This window comes from Hipposideros armiger, unplaced genomic scaffold (assembly GCF_001890085.2).
Source record: "Hipposideros armiger isolate ML-2016 unplaced genomic scaffold, ASM189008v1 scaffold_192, whole genome shotgun sequence".
In the NCBI taxonomy this organism is placed as follows: Eukaryota; Metazoa; Chordata; class Mammalia; order Chiroptera; family Hipposideridae; genus Hipposideros; species Hipposideros armiger.
The window spans coordinates 2,419,058-2,430,126 of NW_017731542.1; the positions used below are offsets into that span (position 1 = coordinate 2,419,058).

Sequence of the window (11,069 nt, forward strand, 5' to 3'; positions counted from 1 at the left end):
TCTGGAACAGCCTATCACTGCCTCCTCCGCACACGTACCCTTTCCTCAGTTTCCAGGAAAACATGGCGCCTCCCCGTGACTGCAGCTTCCCACCTCACCCTCCCTGTCTGGTTCTTTCTCTTCCCCCAAACTCTTAGTGTTGGTGTGGCCCGAGGCTCTGTCTTCGGCCCCTTCCCTGTTCGCTTTACCCTCCAGCCTTGGGGAGCTCCTCCAGTCTCCTGGCTTAAATGGCATCGATTGGCAAATGACTCAAAAGTGACAGCTCTATCCCAGATTTCTCTCCAAACTCCAGGCTTCTCGTGTCTTAACAGCCACCCACAAACTCAGCATGCTTAAAACTGAGCCCCGATCTTCCTGCCAGACCTCGTCCACATCTCAGCTTTTAGCACTCCCCTCTCTCTCCCGTCGCTTAGCCATCCATGTCTGTTTGTTCTCTGTACCTGACTGTCTGCAAATCTTATTGGCTCCAGCTTGTTACTTTATGAGAATACCCGGGGGCCATCTCGCCAACTCCACTGTTTCGACCTGCATGACGGTAAGCCACCCCATGATTTCCTTCCTGGGCGAGCATGGTTCCTCTCCTGCGGTCTCCCAGGATGACCCCTTGAGCCATAAATCAGACAGTCCTCCCTTTGCTCAGAACTCTCCAACAGCTCCGTACTTCGCCCAGACCAGAAGCCACACTCCTCAGAAGGGCCTTCGGGCCCGATGGGGTTTCTCTGGAGGCCTGTCCTCCCTGTCCTCCAGCACTCTCCCCTCGCACCCCTTTCCCACCAGGTGTCCCCGCCTCTCCTTGAACACGAGTGGCACACCCTGGGTCTGGGTGCTCCTTCCAGAGGCCCACCTGGCCAGCCTCTTCACGTCCATCGTCTTGTTTTAAATGACTCTGGTCTTGTTTTGTTTAAATCATCCTGTTTCAAACAGGGATATGTTCTCTCTACCCCGCCACTCCTTCTTACTCTGCTTTATCTTTTCTTCCATATTACTACCTTATAACATAAGATAAAATGTGGTTATTTATGCTTATTGTTTGTGTCTCCCTGTGGCACTGCAAAGTCTACAAGGTAAGGATCTTTGTTTTGTTCAGTGGTGGACGCCAGGTGTCAGTCCATCGGGGCCTTGCATTTTCCTCAGCCTCCCTGCTCCTAGCTTTGAAGCCAGCTTCCAACGTGCATTCCTTACCCCACAAGCTGACGCTTCTCCCTCTGCAGATCAACGTGCACATGTGCATGTGCATGCTCTGCACACCATTCAGTGGCCCCAGCCCCACTGCACTCCCAGCATCATGCCACACCTGAGGCTGAGCAGAGCGCCTGTGATGGAGTAAGGACAGTCTGCAAGTGTTAAACTCGGGCCACGGCTTTCGTGAACTTACAAATGAAGGAATACGCGTGAAACTGCCTTACCAACTTAGGGCAGGATACAGGGCAACGAATGGGGAGAGGGTCCCTCCCAGCGAGAAGGCGGTGGGTACAGGTGACAAGGACATAGGGAAGGTCGTGCACGAGTCCCTGCCCCTCCACTGCCTAGCCACGGCCTCTCCCAGGCGCCAGCAGTGTCTTACCTTCTGTATCGGGCATGTAGGAAGAGGACTGAGTGCGAGTTGGAAGTGTGATGGCTGGCGAGAGCCGTGTGGGTCTGAGCCCTGACGGCCCCTCAGTCTCGCTGTGACCCTGGGCAAGGCCCCCCGCTGTCTCATCTGTAAACCAGTGAGAAAGCCACTGCCCACCCCAGCATGTGGGAATCAGTAGGGAAGACAGCGAGTGTCAAGGCCTGTCACCCAGGGCACGCTCGAATGCTGCTCTTCCCAGGACGCTCAGGCTGCAGAGGGCCGGGGACCGGATGGAATGCGTGTGGACAGCCTCAGCCTCGCCCTGATGGACACCTGGTACGACGGGGTGGAGCATGGCGTCTCCAGCACGGGTGAGCGAGCTCCTCACCCCCGCCCTCGCAAACGCAGAGGTGAGAACAGAGGAAGACCCCACAAGTCATCACCACAAAACTGTCTTTACTAACAAAACCAAAGGATCCCACAGACTTTTCGTGGACATCAGCTTTCTTTCCAATTTTAAAATGGTATTGTGCATACACGTTTTTAAATTTTAGACACATTTTGGAGGACACAGACAAATGCAAAATCATGTGAGATGTTCTGAGCTCTGAATACAAACCCTTAGCACTACTAAACTGACTTGAAGTCCTTTGATGGACGTGCCGTTTCTCCTCTGCTTTCAGGGGCCAAGAGCTGGGACTATGGTTACGTGGCAGCCCAAGTCACAGGCTAGCCAGTGGGACGGTGTGGGGTCACAGAACTGCACAGCTGCTAGCATCTAGTGGGTAAGTAGGAAGGTGTCAACCCACCAGCTTTAAAAAAACCCCAAACTTTGTAAATAAATCTCCTCCATTTATCCCCCAAGTATTTTACCTTTCCCTCAGCAAGTCAGTCAGAAACAAGCCTAACAAGTATTTTTCATACACGGAGTGATACCCAGGTAACTAACCCTGTTTCTGGCCAGAATCCCGGCTTCCCTGAGCCGCCTCCCTCCAGCTGACAGGCTGCGATGGGGGTGGGGGTCAGGGTGGGGTCTCAGGTGACTCCCGTGCGCCCACTGCCTCCTGAGCAATGAGACAGCTCGGGCAAAGCTTTCAGCCGAGGCCTTGAGGGCTTGGTGGGCCAGGTGGCAGGCCCTCACTGCGCTCCGTCGTGTGTGGTGTGGGTGGGGTGCATGGGGGGAAGGGTGCAGCGCAGTTTGGCTGAGCGCTTCCCTCAGCCCATTCCTGACAGCACATCCTGCCTTCAGGTAACAGGCGGTACCAGGCTGCCTGAGACACATCAGCAGGCCCATGAAGTCGGTTAAGCTATAACCATGAGGATTTATACCCACACAAGTCATCAGCCTCAGTTGAAAGAAAATACCGTATTTCCCCATGTATTTTTCGAAAAATTTGGGGTCTAAAACTGGGTGCGTCTTATACAGTGGTTGTATATTTTTTTTACTTGCATTTCTTGCTTTTTTCGTGCTTGTTTTTTGCACTCATACAACCACTGTATAAGACACACCAAGTTTTTAGACCCCAAATTTTTTTTTAAAAAAGGTGCGTCTTATACATGGGGAAATATGGTAGTCACGACTCAGAAACAAGAGTGTCTGCAGTGAAGTCTCAGGGCATCATTTTAGAGACTGAAGGTCACGTGTTAGGGTGTCTGCCCCACAGCGAGGCTCGGCATGTGCATGAGGACTGGTCTCCTGCACGGATCTCCTTCTCCTTTAAGAAAGGAGTGGGAGGTGGGGCTGACACTTTTTTGTTTTTTAAACGTTTTTTTCTTTTTTACAATTTTTTATTGGGAAGCAGTGTTTTTTTCAGGACCCATCGGCTCCAAGTCAAGTAGTTGTCTTCAATCTAGTTGTGGAGGGCGCAGCTCCTTGGCCCATGTGGGAATCGAACCGGCAACCTTGGTGTTATGAGCCTGTGCTCTAACCACCTGAGCCAACGGGCTGCCCCATCTGACATGTTCTGGACAAGGCGTGGACCATCGAGACACCTAGCCTGTCTTGTAAGCCCCATGCGTCAGCTTGCAAGAGGAGAAGTACTCGGAGGTCCTGGACCACTCATCCCATGATGAGAAAACCTACAAACTGAAACCTGCGTGACAGAATTACCAAGGGCACGCTAATCCAAATCAATGCCCACTTTTAAAATAAAAATCGTCAGACAGGTAATACAACAATTTTCTTGGTTAGAACACTGTTTCCTGTATGTATAAATGAAGACTAGTACTTTCATACTTAATACATTTTAACCAATGTGAGATTTTATCACCAAATAAGTGGACAAAATAGAACTGTATTAATCCCAAACTTATACTCTGATAACTTGCCAAGTTTTGAACTAAGTGTTGTTGCAGGGACTTAGGGAATGTCTTGTTGCTTCTCAGCCTTCCGGGACTTTCCCCTCTGACGTAGGGCAGTGAGTTATAACATTGATGCTTAGTAATATGTGCTGAGTCTAGAACTGCTGACGCTCAGCCACGGCTATCCGGTCTGGGACGGGGCCATGGAATGGCTTCCCCTGAAAGCTGTCCCTGGCGTCATGAAGTCCACTCCCCAGGGCACTGGTTGCCCCAGACTGCAGGGCGCCCCTGGAATGTCACACCAAGTGCCTGACACCTCTGCTGAGCACAGGGATCCCCAGGAGAGCTGCAACCACCTCCTCGGGCTTCTTAAAAACACAAAGTTGAGCACAAAACACAAAACATACAAAACACCTGCCTTGTGGGCAGGCTCACCCCTCCAACCAGGCCAGCCAACCCCCTCCTCTCTGGTGGGTTTCTTTTCAGTTTGTGGAATGGTCTTTCCCTCATGCTCATCTGAGAGGTACACACAGAAACGCTGAGAAAGTATTACCACTGGGACCCCCCACCCCCAGTGAACCTTTCTGACATCTAAGCGGCACCCCCTGACTGCTGCCTGTGTGTCAACACTTAGGACACTATATACAGAGAAGTGGCCGCCGGACTCCCGCGCGGTCAGCTCCAGTTCGTGGACAGAGGACTTTCCACTTAGAACAACTTACAAACAACGAACACCAAGAAACATGCAGACACTACGGAGAACTGGACGTGAAGAATCCGTGTTTCACACCAGTGCGGGGACACTGTCACAAAACGCCAATGGGATGGTTTCTGTCACTCATGCACTGACTTGAACTTGAGGGTCTCTGCAGCACAAGGGGCTGTGAAGGTGCCGGCTTCTACTTTTTCCTCTTTCCAAATTCATAGTTGGTTCTTTGTCAGGTGCTAGCAATCTTCTGACTTTGGGTCCAAATGGGTCTCTTAGTCTTTTTGCACCTTTTTCTCCATCTGCGAAGAGCCAAGTTCAAACGCTGGAAACCGTGACGTCTCTGGTACCAGGACATCGGAGAGAAAGTGAATCGCACCAGCCATGCCTGTAACGCAAGGTGGGGATTCTTTTATGAAAGGGCTCGAGGGGAATACCTGAAGCAAAGTAACCTTTAATCGCTTCCTTTATCAGGAGCTGGAAGGACGTGAGGAAAGGAGCTGAGGACTTCAAAAACAACAAAAGAAAAAGAGAGATGCAGAGAAAGAAAGAAATCCTTAAATTAGCACCCACCAGGTAAGGATACCACTTTTCTTCACTGTATTATTTTTTAGAATTGGTTTCTGGGCTTTATCTTAATATCTTAAAATTTGAAGATGATCTCACAGAATCACTACCAGAAGTTATGGGTGGTGCTGCTGTGATCTCTCAGAGCCTTTATAGTCTTATTCCAAACAAAAAGTTGCATGTTATATGTTCTTTAGGTTCTAAGAATGTCACCTGAAAATGAGCTTGATTTGCTTTGGTCAAAACCCCACCCCAAATCAGTGCAGTAACGGAGCTTCGTGTTCTAAACAGAGCTGCAGGAGCTTCTTTGTGGGATGCAGTGAGGAAGACTCCCCGCTCCAGCCTCCAGCCCTCCTTCAACCAGAACCTCCCCTACTGGGTGTTTGTTTAGTATTTTCCTTTTGATGTACACTCACATACGACGGAACCCACAAGTCTTCAGTAGGGTCTGATCACTGCGTACACCAAACCGTATTGAGATACGGGTTAGTTTCACCCCTTCTCCAGGAAGCCCGTGTCCCTCTCCGGTCTGCCTGCCACCGTCCCCACCCTGGACTCGCCTGCCTGTTTCAGGACGTCACATGAATGGAATCACACAGTACGTATGTAGCCTGTTGTCTGGCTTCTTCCTGCAGTCATTTTGCGAATTGTTCATGTTTTGTATGTGCCGGTAGATGTTTTCCTGCATTGGGGCTGCCCCCAGCCCTTCCTACAGTTTTTGTTTGAAGAAAGGATTCCAGAAGCTTATGTAAGAAATCCAAAAACCGCCGATCTGCGCGAGACAGACAGTGACCCCTCGCCCCTGCACAGGGGCCCGGAGCAGACCCTGGTTCCTGTGTGGTGGGGTGTGCAGCACACCTTGGATGTGGGAAGCTCCACCAAGTCCAAAAATATAGTTTACTATTATAGTATGGATGCAAAAATCCTTAACAAAGTATTAGCAAATACAATCCTGCAATTAAAAAAAAGAACTGTATACCATGACCAAGTGAGGTTTAGTCCAGAGATGCAAGACTGGCTAATATTTGAAAATCTACCCAGATTAAAAATCCACAATATTAATAGGCTAAGGAAGAAAACAGAAATCACATGATCTTATCACAGGTTGCAGAAAAAGCATTTGACAAAATTCAATACCCGCCCACTGTTTGATTTTTAAAAAAATATTCAATTACTTATTCCTTCTGAAGTTTACTTTGGAATTAGAATAGATGGGGCTCCAAAGTAATTAAAAGTTATCATCATTTTATCCTAACGCCATTAACCTTTGCTCATTGATTTCTGTGGCTTAGGTTGCAAAGTATCCAATTCACACACACACACACACACACACACACACACACACACACACACACACACACGCACACTATAAATACACAGAGTAGTTGAGCCCCCAAGTAGGGCTTCTACTTTGTTTTTCTGAATCACCGTCTACACATGGTGCCTGCAGCTCTGCCAATGTCACGTCTGCTCGTTTCCTGTCACTGCTCGTCTTTCAAAACTTTCTTCAATAGTCTCATTACTTTTCCCAACTACGAATATTTCTAATTACTAATGCTTTTAATTATTAATATTAATTATTCATAATCTTTATAAAACTTAATTAAATATATTAAAATAACCCAGTTTCCTGTGAATGGACTGTTATTATATACACATTATTCCAGATGAAAAGCAGAAGAGGAAACTTATTATTTCTCCCATTACCAAGTAGCAAACACTCTATGTTCTGTCTCCATATATACTTCACAAACGATCTAAAAATACTTGGAAGACACAGGAGCACAGAGCAGGTGGGGTAAAGAGACTCAGTGTAATGTCAGCGATAAACCGCTCTGCTCATTGTTATTTTGTGTCTGTGGTTATTACCCAAGTGAGATAAAGGTCCTGGCAGCAGTCCACACAGCGAAGGGGCCAGATGCACGCACCCACTCGCTCACTCAGAGGCCGCTCGCCCTTACCTTCGAAGAGGGAGTAGGGTCTGTCAGGAATGCGGCACCCATGGGCTCCATATTCTAGACACCACTCTGCAAACTGAGAAGAAGTGGATTTCCTTTTAAGGGTGGAGATCTCGCTTGGTGGAAAGACAACAGATAAGACACCGCAATGAATTCCCCAAGAGTCCAAGGGAGGAAGGAACCCCTGGGTCGGAGAAACGCTGGCAGCGTGGGCTCGGGGTTGGACCCCAGCGCCACCTCTTCTCAGCGGTCTGTCACCTCTCAGCCTGTTTTCCCAGCTGTAAGGAGGTGTCTGCCGCAAAGTGTTGGAGGGAAGATTGAAACAGAAAGCTAACAAGCACCACCTGTCTTTTCGAGGCACCTGCCGGTGGTTAATTCCTGAAGTAACTCTACCCGCATCAAAAACCCTGGCTCTGAACCCGCCTTCAGGGCCAGCTGCCGGCTCCCGGCTGTATTCTCTGGCCTCAGCTGTAAGGCATCTAAGCTGCCGCCCAGCCCCCAGCACTCTCCCCCACCTTCACGTCTCTCCGCGTCCCTGTGACTGCACTGCCTGGGGCACTGCCGGGGGCGCTGCCCGTGGTCTGACACGCCTCACCCAGCATTTCCTCTGAGCACCCTGACCCTTCCTTCTGAGACCTCCTCCGTGGGTTTTTATATCATTATAACAAATTTCCCTTTTTTCCTTAAGCTAACTTAATACTGTCATTTATATACGAAGAATCATAAGTAATAAACACAAGGAATATCAAATTAAGCACATATACACTAACACTCGCTCTGCCTTCCACCCTCCACGTCTGCTCACCCTTCTAGCTGTTTGATGTACCATCCGTCTAGCGTCCTTAGTCAGACAACAGGGAGACATTCTGACACTTGCATCTTCTCTACCTTAGAAAAACCCGCTAAATTCTTGGTTTCTAAGTCTCTCCTCTTTATTATCACAGCCGAAGCTATGGTTTACAACTCAACATTTTTTACATTCATTATTAAAGAACAGCTTGGGGAAAGCCAACCTCGACCTTATCCTTTCCACTGGGACCACAGCAACCTTCTGAGAGGAGTCTGGGCACGATGACAAACCCCGTGAAGCCCCACCTCCAGTCAGCACCGGCTGGCCGATGTGACAACCAGCGGGGGCCTGGACATGCAGACAGGGGGCGGGCTCCAGCTTTGTTTAAAGCCCCCTGTGACCCGAAGGTGTGGCAAGGTTGAGAGCTACCAACTAGGGAAGGACCACCTTCTCTGGCCTTTTCCCACCTTCACCTGTGTCCCCCACAGCGGGGTCCTCTGTGCTTCCATGCAGGAGCTATTCTCCCATCAGGAAGGTGCCCCACCTTCCCAGGGCACCCCTTCCAAGTCCACCTGGAAGACTGCATTTTAAACCTGTGTCTCATCCTCCGTAAAGCCTTTCCCGGTCCCCCATATTTAGTTAACCGTCCGTACTGCAGCTCTCACCAAATCGAGCTGCATCTATGACCCGCTCTGCTCTGGCCACATGAACGTCGCCATCCTGCAGGGGCCTCACACCCCTGGGCCTTCCTGCTAACATCTCCCATCCCCTTTGCTTATTTTAAAGCTATTCTTGAGGTCCCGGCCTGGACGTCACATCCTGACCTCCAGGGAACGTCCGGGGGTGAGGCGCCTGTCCTCAATGGGCCCCACGACCCCCTGCGTGCTCCTCTGTTAGCGCGAGCACCATGACAGGCCTGTGTGTACCTCGCAGGCGGCACCAAGGATGGCGTCCGTTCTATGTGGGCTGAGGAAAGGTTTCATCTATAGTAACATGTTCACTGTCCTAAAAATAAAGAAGTCACCTGTGGTGCCTCCATCTATCAGGGTGATGTAAACATTTCACTGTGTTTTCTTCCCGTCTTTTTTCTGTGACTATCCAACTAATCCTGTGAAATGTGTACAGTAATAAAAACACTACAAACATTAACCGGGTCTGGCCTGTGCCAGCCTGTGCTCTGGGTACTGGCGTAGGGTGGTGACCTAGACGAGTAAGGTCAGCAAGCTTGTATTCTAGTGCTTCCACAGACTCAAGCAAGCAGCAAAGACACGAGGATGGTCTCAGAGGCCCTCTCTAAGGATGTCACAGCAGCTGAGACTAGAATGACAGGGAGCAGCCATGCAAATTTCGGGGGAAGAACATTCCTGACGGAAGAAACAGCTAATAAAATGCCCACAGGGGCACGTGGCACGCCCCAGCCGGTGTAGAGGTGGGGCAGCACGGCTGGAGTGTGCAGAGGGGGGCCTAGAAAGTGGGCTAAAAGGGGGTGGGGAGGGCCGGGGCGCAGGGGCTCTTCCTCGTGGTGCAATGGGAGGGCGCCAGGGCAAGGCTGTGCCGGGACAAACAGGACCCACTGCAGAGCTGGTCAGGAGGAGCGGAGCTGTAGTTCTGTGCGTGCTCCAGGGTGTTGGGAAGCTGTTTGGGTTGAGACGCCCTTACCTTGCACGCTCGGTAGAGGTACTTTTTATCCTGCGTGAGGTGGTAGAGGGACAGGAAAGAGTAGCCGTTCCCGGCCGTCCCGTGGCAGACCCCATAGCCCTTCCGGAGCAAACCTCGCTGCCAGATCACGTCGCTGCACTCCATGGCATCTTTCAAGTACTTTTCCTCCTGAAACACCTGGGCCGTGAAACAGAGCAGTGTCAACAAGATGGTTTCAACGGAGAGTCAGCAAAGTATCTCCTCGTTCTGCTTAGAAAGTGGCATGACACTAGGAAACCTGACATGGCACTGAGGATAGAAAAAAACAAACACCCCCAGCAACACCGACTACAGCACCTTACGATCTTACCCTACCCGTCTATCCCCTTGTCCTCTCCTAGCTCATGGTTCTGCGAAAGTAATTCTAAAACTTAGTCTAACCAATGAAAACGCCTGCCCACGTCAAACTGAAAAGCCGGTGGTGAAAGCGGGGCCCGGAGCACCGGCTGCCTGTGACGCTGGGTACTGACCCTGTAAGCTTGCATCAGCATGTGGATGACGCCGGGGGCGCCGTGGCACCAGTGCACCAGCCGGTCTGTTTCGTTGCTTAAGGACGATGGGTAGTTCCCTGATCTGAATCTCCTGTGGCGTACGTAATCGATGCTAGGTTTCACCATTTCTGTCAAGGTTTCTTGGTCCACTTTTGCTGCTGGCTTTAAACAAATAAAAATAAAACATTTAATTTATTTTTCCTTAAGTTTTTTTTTTTCTTTTGTAGACCTCTGTATTGTGGCTAATAGAATAAAGCATCAATTACATGGAATACTGAGGAGCGTATAAAATTAGAATCAATTCAAATATCTGTTTATTTAAGATGAGGGCAGATGTTTTTTGGTTTCAGCTTTTCGATGTTGCGGATTAAGTCCTGAGCACCTGCTGCAGAATTCGCTCCGGCCCAGGGGAGGCAACGGAGGGCTGAGCCCACCCACATTATGGAGGGAGGGCTGCTTTACTGGAAGTCTCCCCATTTCCATGGAAATCTCACCCAAAATACCCTCACAGGAACATCCAGGATAATATTTGACCCAATATCTGGGCATCGTGGGCAGCCAAGTGAGCTGGCTACCTTTTTTAATGGGGACTTTCAAATACCTGCATCATCTTTTTTTAATTGAGCTATTATAACTGGTTTATAGCATCACATAAGATTCAGGTGTAAAACATTGTAATCCGCTACCTGTGTATACTACAGCGTGCTCACCCCCTAAAGTCTAGTTTCCATCCCTCGCCGTACATCTGACCCCCTTTACCCATTTCGCCCTCCACCCAGCCTCCCTCTCCTCTGTAACTACCAATATGTTGTCTGTATCTCTGAGATTGTTTTGTTTTGTTTGTTCATTTGTTTCTTTTTTTGTTTTATATTCCATATAAAAGGGAAATCATATGGTTTGTCTTTTTCTGGCTTACTTCACTTAGCATGGTACCCCCATGCTAAGTCATGCTGCTGCACTGTAACACTGTCACACTATCACTGTCACACACTATCACACTGCTGCA

The 11,069-nt window shown here is 49.5% G+C and overlaps 1 protein-coding gene across 4 annotated transcripts in view; it reads right to left on the reverse strand.

Moving 5' to 3' along the window:
* Positions 1-3,792: 3,792 nt before the first annotated feature.
* LANCL2 (LanC like glutathione S-transferase 2) overlaps positions 3,793-11,069 on the reverse strand; it is an 18,600-nt gene continuing 11,323 nt past the window's right edge. For all 4 annotated transcript variants that reach the window (XM_019653038.1, XM_019653039.1, XM_019653041.1 and 1 more), the window contains exons 6-9: positions 10,043-10,225; positions 9,534-9,710; positions 7,088-7,160; positions 3,793-4,947 (exon numbers count right to left, since the gene is read on the reverse strand). In XM_019653038.1, the coding sequence (XP_019508583.1) occupies positions 4,835-4,947; positions 7,088-7,160; positions 9,534-9,710; positions 10,043-10,225 (546 nt within the window). In that variant the 3' untranslated portion in view covers positions 3,793-4,834. The remainder of the gene's footprint in view (positions 4,948-7,087; positions 7,161-9,533; positions 9,711-10,042; positions 10,226-11,069) is intronic.